The 22,298-nt window shown below is 38.3% G+C and overlaps 1 protein-coding gene across 1 annotated transcript in view; it reads right to left on the bottom strand.

Annotated features, from left to right (window-relative positions):
• Positions 1–22,298, bottom strand: part of Dock11 (dedicator of cytokinesis 11) — a 189,016-nt gene that overhangs the window by 5,674 nt on the left and 161,044 nt on the right. The window contains exons 45-52 of the mRNA XM_021188185.2: positions 21,411–21,517; positions 11,144–11,266; positions 9,495–9,608; positions 8,376–8,522; positions 3,718–3,928; positions 2,936–3,126; positions 2,349–2,449; positions 837–975 (exon numbers count right to left, since the gene is read on the bottom strand). Coding sequence (XP_021043844.1) covers positions 837–975; positions 2,349–2,449; positions 2,936–3,126; positions 3,718–3,928; positions 8,376–8,522; positions 9,495–9,608; positions 11,144–11,266; positions 21,411–21,517 — 1,133 coding nt within the window. The remainder of the gene's footprint in view (positions 1–836; positions 976–2,348; positions 2,450–2,935; positions 3,127–3,717; positions 3,929–8,375; positions 8,523–9,494; positions 9,609–11,143; positions 11,267–21,410; positions 21,518–22,298) is intronic.

Raw genomic sequence — 22,298 nt, 5'->3', positions numbered from 1 at the left:
TCTAAATTCTTTTTTTAAAGAAATATTCTTTGTTTGTTCATTTTGTTTTTTCAAGATAGGGTTTCTCAGTATAACCAGCCCTGGATGTCCTGGATTTGTTTAGACCAGGCTGGCCTCGAACTCACAGAGATACTCCTACCTATGCCTCCTGAGTGCTGGGACTAAAGGCATGCACTACACACCCTACTGTATCTAGCTTCTTATAGCTAAGATTACATTATCTAGGAATGTAGGTACTAAGTTAATCTTTTCACTTCTTTGGGATTCTCCCCAAGAGACTCTTGTCAATCTTAGAATGATTTAGACTTGCTTAGGTAGTTGTCTTTGATGTCATAGCATAAAGAATAAATTAGTCTCTTCTACATCATTACTTCGGCAGCAGTTTTAGGTAACTGCTTCAAGTTTCATTCATAGTACATAACTTAAATGGTTGAAGATATCAGATGAACAAAATTTAAAATATAAGCTAATGGGCCAGTGAAATGACTCAGTAGGTAAAAATGTTTGCAGCCAAGCCTAACAACCTGAGTTCAATTCCAGGAACCCACATGATGGAAGGAAAAACTGACTTCTGCATGCTTTCCTTTTATTTCTACTCATACACACAGGACAGTATAGGTGTCATGTCATATTGACACTGTAGCACATATACAACACATAGCCACCTACTCACCCACACATGCATCCATTCATACAAAGAAAATAAATTACAATGTAATGAAAATTAAATATAAACTAAATAATTTTAGGGCAATCCATTTCAAACCAATATATTTTGTTAAGTAGTACTTTAGGGACCCCAGTTGGTCCTTACTTTTAAGGATGTTAATACTTGCCTGCTCATGGATAATGTCAGACAGTTCTTTTACCATGTCTCTGAAATTTGACTTTAGCCCTTCATGGTACTCAATTTGATCCTCTTTAATTAGCCGCTCATTTAGTTCAAGTGCAATGCTGCATGCTTGTATGAATTTTCTGTGGAAGAACATGAAGATACAAAGAAGAAGAAACGTTACAAAGTATCACCATCCATAAGTTTGACAATTTACTTTGACAATGACTTTCTTAAAGAAAAGATTGGAATTTTGTGGTTTTTTTTTTTTCCACTGTTGGTTATGGTCACTTCCTTAGTTTGAAATACATTCAAAAAACTTTTCTTTTTTATCTTTCTCTTCTGGTTTCTGATCTGTTTTAAAACCTGGCTCAGTGCCTGGCGCACGCCTTTAACACCAACATTCAGGAGATAGAGACAATCGGGTCAACCTGGTCTACTTAGCCTGCCCTGGGCTGGTCAAGGTTATACAGTGAGAGCCTGTCTCAATACAAAACAAAAATAACTTAATATCTGGCTCAAAACATATGCCCCCTAGGAAACTTAATGGAGTCATTTAATGTCACTCATTCAAACAGAATTCATTTGGGGCTTACTATTTGGCTAGTAGTATTGTGTGTATTTGGCCTGGTAGGGCTAGGGGCAAAGGAGAGGAACTGCTATAAAAGTCTTTTCTCCCATTATTTCATATGTTCAAGTTATTTTTTTCACTTATTTTTTTGTGTGTTTAATGCCCACAATGAAGAGTGGATACACACAGTGGAAAAGTACCTCATTGCCTACATATTTTGTATCCCTGTCATAGCAACTAGTAGAGTCTTTCGTGCCTGCCGGGCAGGCACTAGTAATAAATATTGGCAAATGAATGAGTACAGGTTACTCTGCAACCTGGAATAGATGATGACTCGCAGACAGAAAAAGTAAATGATTAAAGTCAGGAGCAAATGAGCTTATAGGTCACTATCTTTCTCCTTAGTCTATTTTATTCTATTAGTCATGCTTTGTAATTGATTTCTGTTTACGTATGAGTCAGACTTTTCTTTTTCCTGACCATTCAGAGATGCCTTAGCTTACAGAGCTACTCACTGCAGACAAGGAAAGGCATTCTCCAGAGCTGCACAGTCCAAGTAGAAGTAACAACGCAGGGACTAGAAGGAAGCCTGTACAACCTTTGCAGCCCCTCCACTGCACCCCTTCCTACATGGTCTGAAATGCTAGACTGCAAGGTCAATCGGTCAACGAAGGAAATCGTGTAATGAATAGAGAGCCTTGTGTTTGTGTCACTTAAAATATCCAAAGCAATAGAGTAAGCTAGTATAGTTAATCCCTTGGGTCACAGGGGCAGTATTAGTGCCTCAGAGTTTGAAACAGATCATATGGTTCCTGACCACTTACTTAAAGAGCAATTTGGAGAGAACACCCTTACTTAGTGAATATTTTGATTTCTGTTTTTTTTTTTTTTTTTTAACAGAAAATAGAAAAAAAAAGACTAGAGATATGATCTGAAGACACTTACCTAAACATGTCCTTCAACTCATTCACTTTCTTAGGTGGATACTTGTTAGCTTGACTTTCATTTAAGAAAGCCCTCGCATATGCTAACGGACCAGCATTGACCTAAATTACACATGAGAAAGAAATGATAGTGTGGCAAGCATGTAATCCAAAGGAGAGTTTGCATTTTCCTTTTCATTAACCCCCCCCCCCGGGCTGAGGGGATAGCAGATACACAATAAAATACCTAAGAAACCCACAGCTTAGATATCTATATTTTTTTTTCTCATGAGACGTTTGTGTGAAAAACATTAACTAAAGGGATTAATCTGGCAAAATGACACACCAATAAATTAGTTAATGATTTCTGATGTAATAATACAGGTCATGGCCAGCCTTAGAGGTTTATCGTAATGTCTTCTGATATAATACAAAATTCGTATAAATTAAATGTGATTTATTTCTTATGTTAAAAAAAAGAATATTGATTTTTTTTGCTCCCAATAAGAACATAACATACAATAGTAGTTAATGCTTGCTCCATGCCCTCACAAAAGCAAAAGAAACATCAACAGCCTTTTGTGCTTGTTGCGCAACCAACCAACATACCTGCACAGAGACACAGCCCTGCAACTTTAGCTGAAGCTGAATCATGTCCACGTCAGCAGAGGAGCAGAGCTTGTGTAGCTCTGCAGTTTTATCTTTAATTTCATCCGTAGCAACATCAATTGGTTTTAAATTCACCTGCTGTTCACAGTTTATAGGGATCCTCTTTTTTACATATGGAAATGAGTTTGAAGCTATGAAATGCAAAGACCATTTTTTTAAAGTAGCAATGAAAGAATTTTATTTTCTTTGTATTGATTCTTCTCTCATATACTTCCCTTCATTCACCCCTCGCAACCACCTCCTACCTCCCTTCTCCTCCAGATTCACTGTTCCTCCTCTGTTTCTCTTCAGAAAAGAGCAGGCCTCCCAGACCAGATAAGACCCAATGAGCTACAATTAGACCAGGACCTCGTCATACCGAGGTTGGATGAGGCAGCACAAAACCAATTTTAGAAAATAATTTATTCAGTAGAATTCTAGGAAAGCCCAGAATCAACTTGTTTTATGCCTTCCCATGCTTTTCTTAGAAAAATTCCTAAGGGTGCCAACTAGTTCCTCCTGCTTCAGGATGAAAGGATAAAATTATCTTTATGAGACACCTCTAAGCAATTAGGAGTAACATATGGGAAAATGATGGTTTATTACAAGGACATGTTTGTATAAACTTGTAAAATAACAAATGATTCACGTTTCAGACACATGGTCCTGCTGGCCAGCTGGTACTTGTGTATATGAGAAGGGACCAAGACAGATAGGAAAGTAACATATTGATTCCTACTCACTGGTCAAGATAGTACGACGTTTGCACTGTTCTTCAATGCAGCCTTGTTTCTTGCCTGACAATGTGTACGGGGCCTCAAAAACAAATCTGTTGATATTATGATTTCTTTCAAACTCCGTCTTTCTTTCTGTGAGTTCTTTGTCATCAAAATAAGGCTTCACATAAGTGACTTGTATATGAGCGAATTTTGGATCAAGCTCTTTGGCATTTACCTATAAAGAGAATTTTTTTTTTTAATCAATGAAAAGAAAATGAAAGTATAGCTTACCGCTTTGAGGCCACATAAGAAACATGACATTACAACTGTACTCCTGATCTACTGTACACTTACTAGGGGAGAATATAGTTGTGTTTTACAGATAATTCATCTTTGATTAAAAGGAAGGTACAGAAACCTATAGAGACTACAGAAATATAGGAGGAACAGAGAATACCACTGTAATCTTAGTCCTCAGCAATTAGCGTTTTCTACATTTCACATATTTCTTTCCAATTGTTTGTATGCATATATGTTCTCAAAATTGAGATTCACATTGAACAGTTTTGTAATCTTATTCCTTAAATATTTATTAAAATAGTTGTATAATATGTGAAGTTTACCTCAATAAAAACATGCTGAAACTACTATAGTTTCTACTGGAGTATTGACAATAGCATTAACGCTATTTATTTATATTATTTGAGATGGGTTCCACACTGTATCTCAGGTTACCTTGGAATTCTCTAGGTAACCCTCAATAACTTTAAACTTGCAGTTGTCTTCCTGGTTTGGCCACTTCAGTGTTAGAAGTATAGGTGTGAACCACAAGTGGCTTAATATTACTTTAATGGATGAATGAATACATATGAATTATATTGGTCATTTTCTTACATTTTGCTATGGAAAATCATGTTTTGGTGAACGTCTTTGAATTTAAATGGTGTAGGGTTTGTTGTTGTTCTGATTGTTTGCCTTGGGATACATTTTTAGAAAACAATTATTTAGTTCAAAGGTTTATATAGCTTTAAGTATTTTAATATATCACCTAATTATGCAATAAAGTAGTATATCAATTTGGATATCCAAATTGATATACTACTTATATTTTTGAAAGATTTTATTATTCTTATATTTTATTTTATATGTATTAGAGTTTGTCTACATGTGGGCATGTGCACCGTGTGCTTGTAGTTCTTGCCAAGGCCAGAAGTGAACAACAAAATCACTGGAACTGAAGTTAAATGTGGTTGTGAACCAGTATGTGTGTGCTGGGAACTGAGCCTAGATCCTCCACAAGAGAAGCAAGTGCTCCTAACCATGGAGTCATCTCTTTAGCCTTCAAGAGTAGTTGTTCTTACCTATATCAGCTTAATCCTAGCCAGCAGAGGAAAGGGATCAAAAGAAAATACAGTGATTCTATGTTGAAGACATAAAAGGTGGAGTGCTGCCTAGCATGTACAAGGTACTTAGTTCAATTCCCAGTGACAATGGTAATGGTGGCGGTGGTGGCGGCGGCAGCAGCAGCAGCAGCAGCAGCAGCAGCAGCAAGATAAGCCAAAAGTCTAGTGATGGTTGTTTCCTGGGTGACTAGTTTACTAGTTTGGTTATTTATCAGTCACATCTGTCTGTCTAGTGAAAGGAAGGAAGGAAGGAAGGAAGGAAGGAAGGAAGGAAGGAAGGAAGGAAGGAAGGAAGGAAGGAAGGAAGGCAAGCCAACAAAAATCCATCCCCCTAAACAGTCTCTGTATGATTTTATCCTCCATATATGTAGGCATAAAGACAGGGGACAGTAAATGTCTTAATACTGTTAACCTCTTTAAATCCCTTCTATTTCATTAGGTTGCTCTGGAAACATTAACTTTTCTTTGTGATTATACTTAATTTAGCCAAAAGTCCCAGAAATAATTCTCTCACATTTAAAAGCTGGAATTTTAGAAAAAAGACCTCAGTCAAAGCAATTATTTGGCTAAGATTAAAACAAAAATAGAAAATAAAAAGTTCAAGCGGGATGTCAAATCCTAAAATATTTATACATGCACATATTAAGTAGTACACCATTTATATATAAATAGCAAGAAAGGCTCCTTCTTTTCAGTGAAGATTCTAGCCCCATTTATATACGAAGATAAGTTTGTATTGAGTTAAATGTTGGGCCAAAGGACACATACATTTAAGATCCTGGAAGACACTGCTAAACTTCTATTCAAATTGCCTGTGCCTTTAAGTAGATTTTGTTCTTTGGCAAACAAAGAGTGGTTTGTTTCGGTTTTGGTTTTGTCTTGCTTGGCATACTAGCTCAGGTCCCCAGCTTCACACCACCCCCCACCCCACCAGCCCCCTCCTTCACCCCCCCCAAGCACACACAGAATGCCTTTAATTCTGTTACGTATTAAAAATTAACTTCTCTATAAAGAGTGGCAAAATTGCTGCAGAGAACCTAAAAACTATGCTTCTGCAGCTTTAAAACCATCTCAGGATGACTTGTGATCATAATACAACATAAATGCTAGGCAATTGCTTGCTATACTCTCTTACTTAGGGAACAGTTACAAAGAAAACATCTTGCAGGTATGGTAATGTATGCCTATAATTTCAGCACTCTGAAGGCGGAGGCAGGTCCTGCATTTCAGGCCTGACTAGGTCAGATCCTGTTAAAAAAAAAATGTTTGGAAAAAAATGGCTAGGGTGAGTGCTGTTTCAATTTCCTACAAGGTAAACAAAGCCCTCCATCTTGGTCCCCAATATACAGGATATTCTAAAGGGAGGTGAAACATTGCATTCTTCAAGGAAACTCCTCAAGAGGCACAGTATTCTTGGATATAAAATATTCCATCTTGCGGGGAAGGTCAATTAAGGAAGTAAACTACTCAGTGGCCTCCTGGGGTCCCTGAAACTCGCCACATTCACTATATCTCTCCTTTTCTAACCATATAGAAGAATTGCTGAGATATGTTCACAGACAAGCTGAGATACATTCTCAACAAGAAGCTCAGCCCATATGAATTGCCTGAAAAAGATACTTTCTAATCTGTGGAAGCTGCCTGCTTTTGTGAGCTGTCCTTTATGCTAGGTTGGGCTTTCGGTTGATACAGCTGTCTTTGAGTCATTTCTATTTTACTAAGTAACTTCTTATCTATGTTTCTATTTAAAAAAAAAAAAAAACGGGCTGGTGAGATGGCTCAGCGGTTAAGAGCACTGACTGCTCTTCCAAATGGTCCTGAGTTCAAATCCCAGCAACCAATGGTGGCTCACAACCATCCGTAACAAGATCTGATGCCCTCTTCTGGTGTGTCTGAAGACAGCTACAGTGTACTTATTATAATAAAGAAATAGATCTTTAAAAAAACCTGAAAAAAACTTATGGTTCAATAAATTGCACTTTGGTGGTACCCTTACTTTTGTCTGCCATTGGTTTTCTATCTGGGATGAGTAGATGTCTGTTCATGTCTCCCTGGGAATACTGACACACAACACTGGGTGACAGGGAATTCTAGACTAGTCTGGGCAACAAAATAAGAGCTTGCCTCAAAACCAAGGGAAAAAAAATTAACAACAAAAAGTCTGCAACTGTTTGGTACAGATGCAGGGTTTTCTGAATAGTTTGGATCCATAGTTGGTTGACTATGTGGCTGTAAAGCCACAGTTATGAGGGGGGGGGATTGTATTTTATATGGATAGAAATAGATTCTTGTATGTTGCCTACGAGAAGTATAGAATAACATCAGAAGTCTGGTTGCCTCACAGCGGGTTTTCAGCAGCATCTGGGGCTAGGTTTTCAAGGCAGAATGAAGGAGGAAGACACATGTTGTCCAGAGAGTCTCACTAACTGTCACCTATTCATTTCTACAGCAGTCGACAGCATGGAAATGAGCTGAGACTCTGGTTGTAAGGGCAAGGAATGTTCTACTGTCTTAATTCAATGAATCAGAGCAAAACCGGTGAAACTTATAGAGAGGTATTGCCAAATACTGATCTGCAGCTAATCATCACATCTACTCTGAAAGCTCTTAAGCCTACGCTAAAGATTATACAACGCACATGAGATACAGGCATTTCTAGGAAATAAAGAGGTGAGATTTTGCTTTGTCAACTGTTGTTGAGTTGACTTTAGGTGCTTTGTTGAAAGTTACTGAATAAATGTAGGCACAAACTCTGCACTGTGGATGTCCTTTCTACCTAGGTAATGAGCTCTCATTCTGGGAACTGTTAAGACTCAAGCATTCTGGCTGGTATTCCTAAAGGCTGTCTAGAAGGATTAGTGCATTTCCCACAAAACAGTCTCTCTTGTTACACCTTTTACACCATGTTATGATAGGGCCTAACAGGATAGATAATGTGTAGGGTGAGAACCAAACTATCTCTCTGTAAACTGACTTCATTAGAAACGCAGATACAGCCCATACTGTAATCACAAAACAAGGGAAAGTTCAGGGGGTACTATTGTGAGTTTGAGACCAGCACCCCCCAAAAAACCCCAAAAGAAAACATTGGAGGATCAGAAGCTGCAGTAACAGCCTTGCCAGTGTAGGCAGAAGAGCCTCGAATGTGACCCCTTGGGCAGTGCACATCTATAATCTTAGTCCCAGGGAGATAGAGACAGCTTCCCTCTCACAAATCAGGAGCAATGTACTAGGCTTGTAAGAAATGAACAGTGCTTTCAAATGCGTGGCACAAGTTACCTTGTCTGAATCCTGAATTATTTTGACATTTTCAGTACCAAATTTTTCACCGTAAAGTTTCACAAGTCTCAAGGAAATCTCTGAAAGACCAGTGAGCTTGGGTTCTTTATAGATGTACTCTTTTCCATCTTCTTCTTCAAAAAAAGACTATTATAAATGTAAACAAATGATAGTTTGTGAACAAACATTCAGGGAGAATCAGCATGACTAGTGACAACATATTTGCATATACTTAAAATAATACTTATTAATATTAGTTTTAATATATTTATGCTGCCTAGTTTATGACATCTTGATATAACCTAGAGTAATTTGGGAAGTTGGAACCTCAACTGAGAAAATACCTTATCAGATAAGGCTGCAGGGCATTTTTTGATAGATGATTTATATAGGAGGACCAAGCCCAAAGTGGGTGGGACCACCCCTTGGGCAGGTTGCCCTGAGTTCTACAGGAAAGCAGCATCCCTTTGTGGCCTCTGCACCAGCTCCTGCCTCCAGGTTCCTGCCCTGCTTGAGTTCCTGCCCTCAGTAATGGAGAATGACTTGAGAGTTGCAAGCTGAAATAGACCCTTCTTCCAAAAGTTACTTTTAATAATTGTGTTTTAACACAAAAGTAGAAATTCTAAGACCACATTAATATTTTAATTTTAGTATATTAATAATATATCAAATGCCACATGCATATAGTCAACTTTCTAACTTTGAATAAGTTGAGAATTATCAAAGGCACAAGCATACAAACATATTATTTTCTGGAAGAGGATGAAGTTATAGGAAAATACTTTTATTTTTATTTATTGTATTAATTATTCCTATGTAATATTTTCCTCTGTGTACTCAAATTCATAAGTATATAAACATATTTTGGTAGAAGGAGGAAACTTCTAACATGTATTTTTTTTTCATGAATTTTAGTAATGAGAAGTCCATACCTTGCATCCCTGACCTAAGTAGACAGGAGAACCAAAGTGAACTAGAACATTAAAAAATGAGCCCCCGGCTGTGTAAAAAGCAAGAAAGATTTCCAGAAGGAACAACTACACAAAGGCCATCTAGTAAGTCAAAGGAAAACATTTTAAAAGTCAAACAACTTGATATACGTTGCCAAAGTACACTTACCTGGCCATAAAAGGCAACTCTAAAGAAAGTACCTAAAAGTCGTTTTTTGGTGTGCATAACCTCCAAAATCTTTGTGTAAGCGCCATGGAGAGTTCTATAGACTTGAGTCAGTTTCTGAAAAAGTGAGAATAGAGAACTTTGTGATTTTGGCAGTCATTAAGTATCATCAAGATCAACATGCAAGAGAGAAAAAAACATCAATGTTTAGTTTTTTAATATTATTTTGTTGTTGTTCCTTATTTACTTTTGAGACAGGGTGTTACTCTACCCACTACAGTACCAGGCCATCCTGGCTTATTAGCAAGACTTCACCTCGAAAGTTGCAATAAAGGGGATTGGGTTGCAGCTCAGTGGTAGAAAACTTGCCTAGCCTGGGTTCAATGCCCAGAAGTGCAAAATATTTTAAATTATATGAACATGTGAATTTTACCTATTTATGTATAATTATTAAATTTCCCTTTTAAAATTAATTTTTATGTGTGTGATATTTTGCATGCATGTATGCCTGTATACTTACAGAGGTCAGAAGACAGTATCAGATCCCCTGGAACTGGATTTATAGACGGTTTTCAGCCACCATGGGGGTGCTGGAAACTGGACCCAGGTCCTCAGCAAAAGCCACAGATAGTCTTAAATGCTGAGCTATTTCTCCAGTTCTATTTGTCAATATTTTTAAACTTTCTTTTGTTTGTTGAATCAATGAGCTTTATGTGGTTTGCTAATAGAGGTATGGGTGAGATAAGTCCTTATATGAGCAAAAATGATTCAAAGACAGCTGTATCATCAAGTCTACCCTAGTGTGGCTCATGAAAGCTCAAGAGAACTAAAATCCTTGAACACACTTGCAGGTAGCTCAACTGGTTAAGGAGCGTCTGTTTCAGAGATCTCAGTTGATCTGAGACTCTTCTGGGCTGCTCAGATGGTCTGAGAGTGTCTTCTAGCAGTCCTTACCATTTATATTGGAGGGGGGGGACTTAGCACCTCTGGTCAGCTTCAGGGACTTCTTGAAGCCTTTGATTTTAAAACAGGTTTTTGTTTATGTATATCACCACACTCAGCTCATCCCACATCTACTCTCAAAATAGCTTGAATCCCAAGCCATCTTCCTTCCCCTTTTTGTACAGATGCAGTGGAAATTATGATATGGGCCCAAAGACTTGAATATTAAAAGATTCTGTCCTGTGCACATGGCAGCAGCTGTTCACTAGAATTTTTTTAACAGTTTTCTTGGCAGGGCACATTGATAGACAAACACTTACAGCTGGATTATTAATGCCATCATACTATGTTTCTACATCATGGTCAGCCAGTACTTTTTAGGCTCTGCACTCAAGTTCAAAGAAAAGAATCATGTTTTTAGGTCATTCTTGGTGATATGGAGGTTTGGTGGTTTTGACAGTCCAGGGAGGAAAGTTACAATCTGGACTGAGTGAGTCTTGGAGACAGAGCATGTGTCTATTATGCTCAAGGTCCTAAGCACCCTGGCACAAACAAAAAGGGCAAAATAAGAATTCTTATTCTGTGATAAAATTCCAGTATTTTCGTTAGAAGACATTAGAGTAAAATGATGGGGACAACATGATGTTAGTGTTTTAACAAGACCAAAACAAAGTATAGAAGGCAATGATGGTAATGTGTTCATACTCTACCTCAAATTCACGGCGTTTCTCATAAATTGGAATAATCAACTTGGAAATCTCAGAAATTACTTCATATCGCTCTGCCTTCCACAAACCATCCACACACTGTTCTAGTAACTCCAGCAAAACCTCCTGCATTAAGAGAAATATTCAACGAGGCATTAAAATCAGCTTTAGACAATACAATTGTTAACCATTTTAACTTATTTTTTGTTTTTTAAAATTTTATTAGATATTTTCTTCATTTACATTTCAAATGCTATCACAAAAGTCCCCTATACCTCCCCCCGCCCTGCTCCCCTACCCACCCACTTCCTCTTCATGGCCCTGGCGCTCCCCTGTACTGGGGCATATGATCTTTGCAAGACCAAGGGCCTCTCCTCCCAATGATGGCCGAATAGGCCATCTTCTGCTACATATGCAGCTAGAGACAAAAGAACAAACCAAAAGGGCTAAGTTCAAGCAAATGCACAGAAGTCTATTTGTATGACCACATCTTCCCCCTGTCCACTTCTTTCTTCTGAATCAGTAAGCTATGGAGCTCAGGACTCCTGTCCTCCCACTGGTGAGCTTCCTGCTTTAGTCTTGTGATTGCTGGGATTACAAGTATGTGCCAGCACTACAGTTGAAAATACAGTCTCAGAACTGTATTTTCAAAATCAAATGTTACAAGTACCAGGAAATTATAAATGTTTCTAAAATATGACATTAATGTCAACAGTAAACTACATGTGTTGTTTAAGTGAAAATAGAGACTTTACTTGCAGATAATATCATGCTGAATTGAATCTTTTGTTTGTTTCAAACTATGGGCTCAGTTGATCTGAAAGTTGAAGAATGATTTACTACAGGATGGAAATCATGCCCGGGTGAAACAGAGCAGGTGGTAAGGGTAGAAGTATGGTTGGATATCAAAAACAAATGTTGTAAGCATGTATAGAAATAGCAATAATGTATAGAAATATCAATGCACACACATATAAGTTTTAACAAAAATAATTAACTAAATAGACAATGTAAAAAATGCTTAACACGGTAAATTCCCCTAAGCCTGTACACCTCCATTATTTTCTTTCATATTGAAATAATGCATAGCACATTAAAGACAATGTGACAGCTTTTCAAGCTATTACATTAGTGATTTAGGTCTCCATTAAACTGAAATAATCCAGAGAACGAATTCTTCCTTCATATGATTTGAACATCAGGGATAGGCTAATGTCCTATGATAGAGCTCTTTTTCCTGTGAGAATCATAACAGCTGCTTGCTACAATTTTGTGAAGTATCATCTCATGTTCTCAACAATCTTGTGAGGCTAAGCCAGTGCCTGGAAAACACAGAAGTGGATGCTCACAGTCAGCTATTGGATGGAACACAAGGCCCCCAATGGAGGAGCTAGAGAAAGTACCCAAGGAGCTGAAAGGGGCTGAAACCCTATAGGTGGAACAACAATATGAACTAACCAGTACCCCCTGAGCTTGTGTCTCTAGCTGCATATGTAGCAGAAGATGACCTAATTGGCCATCATTGGGAAGAGAGGTCCCTTGGTCTTGTAAACTTTATATGACCCAGCACAGGGGAACACCAGGGCCAAGAAGAGGGAGTGGGTGGGTATGGGAGTGGGACAGGGGCAGGGTATAGGGGACTTTTGGGATAGCATTTGAAATGTAAATAAAGAAAATATCTAAAATAATAATAATAATAATAATGAATTAGTAACCAGTAATATCTGAGGGTAATCCCAGCTACACAGGAGGCTGAGACAGGAAGAGCATACATTCAAGACCTGCATAGACCAATAAAAAAACAAACAAACAGAGTAGACCAACTGCTATGGTTCTGGCCGAGTCTTAATAACTTGTTTTCCACCAGATCTACAGAACTGACTGCCAGAATGATCCTTGTTTGTTTCTTAGATAACCGAATTCATCCTGTAGATCTCATTGCTATATAGCCGGTGGCAATATTCTATAAATTCTTAGCTAGAAAATGAGGTGAAGTTTTTACTTTATCCTGTTATGAACGGAATTGTATTTTCCAACATCAGTGCTTCTCAACCTGTCAGGTGCTACCCCTTTGGGAGGGGTGGTGGTAAATGAGCTTTCACAGGGGTCATATATCAGATATTCACATTATAATTAGTAACAATAGCAAAATTACAGTTATTAATTAGAAACAAAATAATGTTATGGTTGGGAGTCACTACAACATGAGGAGCTGTATTAGAGGGCTGTAGCATTATGAAGGTTATGAAACACTGCTCTAAACTGTAAGCTGAAGTTCTTACCTGCCTCAGAATTTGACCTGATCCAGAAAAAGAGTGTTATAATTAATTAAGATGAATATACTGAATAAATAAAATAATTAACTAATAAAAAAGATGAATATACTGATAAAGGGTGAACCCTCAAGCCAATATGGCTAGCACACTTATAAGACACTGCAGGTATTCAGGAAAATGACATGTGACTACAGAGACAGAAACAGAATCCATATAGCTGCAAGCTAAGGAATGCTGAGGATCAACAGCTATCACCAGAAGGCAAGGAAGGCTTCTACCTGGATTCTGGGAGAAGATTCATGATGAAGCCTCATTTTCAGATTTCTGGACTCCAGAATGGTGAGGCAGTACATTTCTCTTGTTTGAAGCCACACACTCAGAAGTGTTTTGAATGTGGCAGCCTTAGTGTTTTCTGCTCTAAGTATTTTTTTTTTTTGTTTCCCTCATATTCACTTGCAAAAATTCTAACTTTGCTAATGGTATTAGAAGGTGGGTTAGTTGTGGTTGTAATAAGGCAGAGCAACTCCAAATGGGATTTCAAGCACCCTTTGAAAAGAAATCCAGAGATGGAGTCCATCTCTTCTACTATCTAAGTACACAGCAAGAAGGTGTCATCTATGCACTGAAAGTTTTGCCTTTGCTGGACACATTGCCACTGGTGCTTTGAGTTTGGATTTCCTAGCACCCAGAACTCTGAGAAATTCATTTCTGCTGTTAATCAGCTACCTAGTTTGTTGTGCTATGGTATAGCACTGCAGACACAAGATGCCCAGGGAATAATACAAATACTTCTTTCACTCGTCTTATGAGCTTATGACCAAGCTCTATCAATTTTACTTCCTTGATATTTCTCAAATATGACCCTTCTCCACTTCTACATGCATTGCTAAGGCTCAATATCTTGCTATTTTTTTTCACTTAACTGATCATCCTGACTCTAGCCTTGGCACTTCCCAGTACATCCTCTACAGACAGACAACAGGCTTCTGATCGTGTCACTGAAAAATTGAAAAAGTCCCATCAACTCACAGAACAAGGAGCAAGCTCCTTCATGTGGACACAAAGCTTGCAATGAGATGGCTAATATTTCTATACTCTCCTCATTCAACAAGCTAAGTGCTCCAAAACAGAGCGACACTTACTAGCAATTCCCCTGAAATACTCTCTGCCCTTCAAGCCCCTTCTTAGAATAGTGTAGGTACTGACCTCCTTGATGGTTTTCCTGGTCCAGATAAGGAAGGCAAGTACAAATAACTTGGTTTCCATTTTAATAATCAATGGGGTAAATATTTATAGTTCTACAAAATTTGCACACTTTCTCAATAGCTGACATTCCTAATAAACCATGATTCTTTAAAGATGGGAACACAATTATTTATCTAGTTTTCTTCCGTAACTCATATACTCCTCTTATATAGCAGTTGCTCAACCAATATGACTACTTGAATAAAGAGTCAGCATTCAATATTCATGTTAACATAACATTCAATACCTATGTTAAGAAGTTTAGCAGGCACATGATGGCACACGCCTCTTTAGCACTCAGGCAGAGGCAGAGTTAGAGGTTAAGGCAGAGAGGCAGAGGGGCAGAGGGACAGAGGGGCAGAGGGGCAGAGAGAGGCAGAGAGAGGCAGAGAGGCAGAGGCAGAACTCACAACAATCTTCTTTCTTCTTCCTGTAGACTGCTAGGATAATAGATGATGTGTACTGCCGAATATGACTCATTTTAATATAACTTTTAAATCAGTGTCACCTGTTTCAGATGTGAAAGCATGAGAAAACCCTTCTACATGAGCCCAAACTGTTCCTTGATTAAACACTGTACTCAACTTATCAAACAAACAAACAAACAAACAAACTACGGATAACTATTACTATAGAGCAAAAAATTCCCAATAAATGTGTTAACAAGGCTATCTATCTCTAAAGATAACGTAGAGCTGCTGTTTGGAAGATGAGGATAAGCTCAAGAATATATCTCTGTGAAGTATTGTTTGTGACTGGGGCCACATAATAAAACGAACAGAATTCTAATGTATGTCTAAGTCTCAGATTGTGAAAAGTGAAACGATTTGTTTCCTCTCTTCTCCTTTCCCCTTTTCCCCACTTGAGACAGGGTCTTGTTCTGTAGCCAGGCTCGTTCAGGAACTGGGTACACTAGACAATTTTCACGGCAATACTCCTGCCTCAGTCCTCTGATAACTTGGGTTACAGGTCTGAGCCACTGTGCCTGGCATAGTACATTCCTAGTACAATTTTTCTTTGGAGGTAGAGTCTCATTATGTGGTTCAGGTTGGCTTGGAACTTGAGATCCTTTGTGCTTCTGCCTTCTAAGATGGAGATTACAAGCATTTGTTGCCATACTTGGGTCAGCAGCAACAGTTATAAAAAAGAATTTTGCCAGGCAGTGCTGATACACGCCTTTAATCCAAGCACTCATGAGGTAGAAGCAGGCAGATCTCTGTGACTTCAAGGCCAGCCTCTTCTACAGAGCTAGTCCTAGGACAGCCGGGACTACACAGAGAAACCCTGTCTCCAAAAGCAAAATAAACAAATAATAAACAAACAAATAAATACATATTTTAAAGAAAAAAATGTAATTTTGTGGGATGATACACCACTTTAATCTCTGTGAATGTCACATTTGCCTTTTTATAAAACTTTGCCTCTAGAATTTTATTTTAGAGGTGATATATTTCATTTTAAAATATGTTTATTACTGTTTCTTTATTTTCTTCTATGAAGACAACAGGTTTCTTTGTGATATCACCATGCATCCCTATCAGGCAATCCCCTCTTTTCCTTTTCTCTATCATGTAAATAGAAAATTTTGATAGTTAAATTATATAACTCTTTTAAAGATATTTGCTGGTATACGAATATGATATTCATTCATTGATTTTCTGCATGTATCTTCCACTAAAATATATAATTAAAGCTCTTTTAAAAAAATTAAGAAATTGCACTTATCACTCTCCCTGTAAATAGCAGCTATCATTTCCCAATTCCCAAACATCTCCGAGATACCTACAGATCATTCCCCTTCCTACGCAGCAGTTCATCCTTTTTTCCTTCCTAATGTTATTTCCTATGTATTTTTGGTTTTGTTTTGCTTTTTAAAAATTGGATATTTCATTTATTTACATTTCAAATGTTATCCCCTTTCCTGATTTCCCCCCAGAAGCTCCCTATCCCATTTCCCCCTCCTGCTTCTATGAGGGTGTTCCCCACCCACCAATTCTCAATTCCCTGATCTCCCATTACCCTACCCGGGGGCATAGAGCTTTCACAGGACCAAGGGCCTCTTCTCCCACTGATGCCTGACAAGGCCATCCTGTGCTACATATGCAGCTTGAGCCATGGGACCCTCCATATGTACTCCTTGGTTGGTGGTTTAGACCCTGGGAGCTCTGGTTGGTTGATATTGTTGCTTTTCCTATGGGATTGCAAACCCCTTCAGCTCCTTGGGTCCTTTCTCAAACTCCTCCATTGGGGACCCCGTGCTCAGTGGTTGGCTGCGAGCATCTGCCTCTATTTGTCAAGCTCTGGAAGAACCTCTCAGGGGCCAGCTATATCTGGCTCCTGTCAGCAAATACTTGCTGGCATCCACAATAGTGTCTGGGTTTGGTGTCTGTATATGGGATGGATCCCCAGGTGGGGTAGTCTCTGGATGGTCTTTCCTTCAGTCTCTGCTCCATACTTTGTCTCTGCATTTATTCCCATGAGTATTTTGTTCCCTCTTTTAAGATGGATTGAAGAACCTACACTTTGGTCTCCCTTCTTCTTGAGCTTCATGTGGTCTGTGAACTGTGTGTTGGGTATTCTGAGCTTTTGGGCTAATGTCCAATTATCAGTGAGTGCATACCATGTGCGCTCTTCTGTGATGGGGTCACCTCATTCAGAATGATATTTCCTAGTTCCATCCAATTGCTTAAGAATTAGTACCTGACAAATACAGAAGTGGATGCTCACAGTCATCTATGGGACTGAGCATAGGGTCCCCAAAGAAGGAGCTAGACAAAGGACCTAAGGAGCTGAAGGGGTTTGCAGCCCCATAGGAGGAACAACAATATGAACTAGCCAGTAACCCCCAGAGCTCCCAGGGACTAAACCACCAACCAAAGAGCACACATGGTGGGAGTCTAGCTGCATATGTAGCAGAGGATGGCCTAGTTGGTCATCAATGGGAGGAGAAGCCCTTTGTCCTATGAAGGTTCTATGCCCTAGTGTGGGGGAATGCCAGGGTCAGGAAGCAGGAGTGGGTGAGTTGGTGAGCAGGGGGAGGGGGGAGGGAATGGGGGGGTGGTTTTTTGGAGGGGAAACCAGGAAAGGTAATAACATTTGAAATGTAAATAAAGACAATATCCCAAACCAAAACCAAAACCAAAAACAAAAACAAAAAAGAACTTCATGAAGTTATTGGTTTTAATAGCTGAGTAGTACTCCCTTCTGTAAATGTAGCTCATTTTCTGTATCCATTCCTCTGTTGAAGGACATCTGGGCTGTTTCCAGCTTCTGGCTATTATAAAGAAGGCTGCTATGAACATAGTGAAGCATGTGTTCTTGTTATATGTTGGTGCACCTTTTGGGGATATGCCCAGGAGTGGTATTGCTGGGTCTTCAGGTAGTACTATGCCCAATTTTCTGAGGAACCACCAGATTCATTTCCAGAGTGGTTGTACCAGTTTGCAATCCTACCAACAATGGAGGAGTGTTCCTCTTTCTCCACATCCTCACCAGCATCTGCTGTCCCCTGAGTTTTTGATCTTAACCATTCTGACTCCTGTGAGGTGGAATCTCAGGGTTGTTTTGATTTGCATTTCCCTGATGACTAAGGATATTTAACATTTCTTTAGGTGCTTCTCAACCATTGAGTTTCCTCAGTTGAGAAATCTTTGTTTAGCTCTGTACTCCATTTTTAATAGGGTTATTTGATTGTCTGAAGTCTAATTTCTTGAGTTTTTTTTTAATACATTGAAACATAGCCCTCTATCAGACGTAGGATTGATAAAGAACTTTTCCCAATCTGTTGGTTGCTATTTTGTCCTATTGACAGTGTCCTTTGCCTTACATAAGCTTTGCAATTTTATGAGGTCCCATTTGTCAATTCTTAATCTTAGAGCATAAGCCACTGGTATTCTGTTCAGGAAATTTTCCCTTGCCCATATGTTCGAGGCTTTACTCTACTTTCTCTTCTATTAGATTCAGTGTATCTGGTTTTATGTGGAGGTCCTTGATCCACTTCGACTTGAACTTTGTACAAGGAGATAAGAATGGATCAATTCGTATTCTTGTACATGCTGACCGCCAGTTGAACCAGCACCATTTGTTGAAAATGCTGTCTTTTTTCCCACTGGATGGTTTTGGCTCCTTTGTCAAAGATCAAGTGACCATAGGTGTGTGGGTTCATTTCTGGGTCTTCAATTTTATTCCACTGATCTACATGTCTGTCGCTGTACCAGTACCATGCAGTTTTTATCACTATTGCTCTGTAGTATGGCTTGAGGTCAGGCATGGTGATTCCACCAGAGGTTCTTTTATTGTTGAGAATAGTTTTTACTATCCTAGGGTTTTTTGTTACTCCAGATGAATTTGCAAATTGCCCTTTCTAACTCAGTGAAGAATTGAGTTGGAATTTTGATGGGGATTGCATTGAATCGGTAGATTGCTTTCAGCAAGATGGACATTTTTAATGTATTAATCCTGCCAATTCATAAGCATGGGAGATCTTTCCATCTTCTGAGATCTTCTATTTTTTCTTTAGAGACTTGAAGTTCTTGCTTGGTTAGAGTCACACCAATGTATTTTATATTATTTGTGACCATTGTGAAGGGTGTCCCTAATTTCTTTCTCAGTCTAGATATGCTTTAAGTAGAGGAAGGCTACTGGTTTGTTTCAGTTAATTTTATATCCAGCCACTTTGCTGAAGTTGTTTATCAAATTTAGGAATTCTCTGGTGGAATTTTTGGGGTCACTTAACTATACTATCATATCATCTGCAAATAGTGATATTTTGACTTCTTCCTTTCTAATTTGTATCCCCTTGACCTCCTTTTGTTGTCTAATTGCTCTGGGTAGGACTTCAAGTACTATATTGAATAGGTAGGGAGAGAGTGGGCAGCCTTGTCTAGTCCCTGATTTTAGGGGGAATGCTTCAAGTTTCTCTCCATTTAGTTTGATGTTGGCTACTGGTTTGCTGTATATTGCTTTTATTATGTTTGGGTATGAGCCTTGAATTCCTGAACTTTCCAAGAATTTTACCATTAAGGGATGTTGAATTTTGTCAAATGCTTTCTCAGCATCTAATGAGATGATCATGTGGTTTTTTTGTCTTTGAGTTTGTTTATATAGTGGATTATGTTGATGGATTTTGGTATATTGATGCATCCCTGCATCCCTGGGATGAAGCCTACTTGGTCATGTTGGATGATCATTTTGATGTGTTCTTGGATTCAATTTTCGAGAATTTTATTGAGTATTTCTGCATCGATATTCATAAGGGAAATTGGTCTGAAGTTCTCTTTCGTTGTTGGATCTTTGTGTGGTTTAGGTTTAAGTTTAATTGTGGCTTCATAAAATGAATTGGGCAGTGTTCTTTCTGTTTATATTTTGTGGAATAGTTTGAGGAGAATTGGAATTAGGTCTTCTTTGAAGGTCTGATAGAACTCTGCACTAAACCCATCTGGCCCTGGGCTTTTTTTGGTTAGGAGACTTTTAATGCCTATTGCTATTTCTTTAGGGGTTATGAGACTGTTTAGATGGTTTATCTGATTCTCATTTAACTTTGGTACCTGGTATCTGTCTAGAAAACTGTCCATTCATCCAGATTTTCCAGCTTTGTTAAGTATAGGCTTTTGTAGTAGTTTTGATTTTTGAGGCAGGGTTTCCTGTAGCTCAGGCTAGCCTCCTGATCTCTACGTACCAAAGGTAGGCTTGAAATTAAAACTTCTAATCTTCCCCTCTTTACCTTTCAAGTACTGAAGTATAGGCATGGATAAACTTAACCAGTTTATGTGTAGCTGAATATCAAACTCAGGGGTTATGCATGTAAGACAAGTACTCTGCTTAACCTGGGCCTTTTACTATTCTGGTTTATGACATAGTTGCCTCACATCTGAACAATCAGATTGGTCTTCTCCCAGACTCTGTCTCCAGATTCTGTCTAGTCACCTGTAATCCAGCTTTCATGTCACAGCCATGTTAATCTCCTTACCTTATACCTCTGATTTTTGCATATCACGTACCTATATTATTTCAATGACTGTCTCCCGAGCAGAACTTGGAGATCATAGCTCATCACTTTACAGTCCTTTTATCTCAAGTCAATAGGCTTGATCTTATATTGGTGCTTAACAGATCTTTACTGATGGACAAGCAAAGCTGTTTTCTAACCATCTGAAGTAGGAAGCAGGGCACTTCCATTCACACTACTTTGTTACAAATACCATGCCTATTTTAAGTAAAAGACCATTTTAACTCTAATTTTCTGGTGTCCTTTTTCACATGCTAGGTGGGATCTGGTCACAGAGATCATGGTATAAAGATGGTCAATATTGTAGGTTAAAAATAAGTTTTATTCATTTTATTTATATGAGTATTTTGCCTACATGTATGTATGTATACCACTTGAGTGTATGGTATCCATGAAGCCAGAAGAGGGAATCAGGTCCCCTGAAACTGGAGTAAAGAGATGGTTATGAACCACCATGTAAGTGTTGGGAATCAGATCTGGCTCCTCAGAAAGAACAAATGCTCTTAACCGCTAAGCCATCTTTCCAGCTATCTAAATGTATTTTAAAACAAGATAATGGGAAGAGTTACTAAGACAAGATTCTATCCTGCCAACAGGAATTCCTTTGCCTAGACAGTTTTATTACTTAAAGCTCACCAGCCCTTAGTCATTTTTCAATTTAAGCCAGATCTAGTAACATAATATAAATAAATTTCGAAATGGGAAATTTCTAAAAATGATGATGCATGCCCTGGGATCTTACTTCACTGTAATGAACATCCATCATTCCAGCATCTTCTTTCATGGCTCCTTCTTCATCTATATTGGGAGTAATTTTCTTGAACGCTGAACACCCACTAGGGAATAATTCTGTGTGGAAAACCAGAAATGGACCATATTTATTACAAAAAAAATGGTAAATAACAGATACCCTTAAAAGGATACGCTATTTTTAACAACAGAAGTGACTTTGGGTCAAAGTACATGTTTCAGCTGTAAAAGTAATTTCATATATTCCTCAGATCTATTATATTCTATGGTTCTTCCTCCTGCACAAAGTGAGCCCAAATTCATTATAATAAGTAAGTTGTGGTTTTGCTGCACTATCTGCAAATAAAATTTATATTAAATTATATTAAAATGCTCATCTTTTCTACATTTGCTCTGTACATATCATCTAGACAAGAGGGTGGGCAATTTTTGTCTAACCGCTGAATAACCTTTGGTAATCATCTCTAGTGTTTAAATTTCACTGAGACCTGGAAAGGGAAGTCAGTCAGTTATTGGAAGAGCCTAGCCCAGGATTTATATGACAGACAGGAAGTGAAACGGATGGCAGAGATAAAACACCCTTGGAGAAACTGAGTGGGACATAGATTTGAAAGTTAGATGAGCCTGTGCCACTGTATGAATTTGGATGTTTTTCTCTCTAGTATTTATAAAGTTTTTCATCATCATTACGACCACCACTACCATTATAACATGAATAATAATAATAGAGGGTTGTGAGAATTACATAAACACTTGCTTGGAATAGAGCTTAATATAAAAGGAGAACTAAATGAATTATTATTGCTAAGTAAGCCTAACAATGTCTTAAAGTAACTTTCTCAAGATAAAATAAAACAACTGCTGCCAGCTGGAACCCTGG

Source organism: Mus pahari, chromosome X (genome assembly GCF_900095145.1).
Source record: "Mus pahari chromosome X, PAHARI_EIJ_v1.1, whole genome shotgun sequence".
Taxonomy (NCBI): Eukaryota; Metazoa; Chordata; class Mammalia; order Rodentia; family Muridae; genus Mus; species Mus pahari.
Note: the sequence above shows the minus strand (reverse complement) of the source record. Positions and strands in the feature narration are given on the sequence as shown.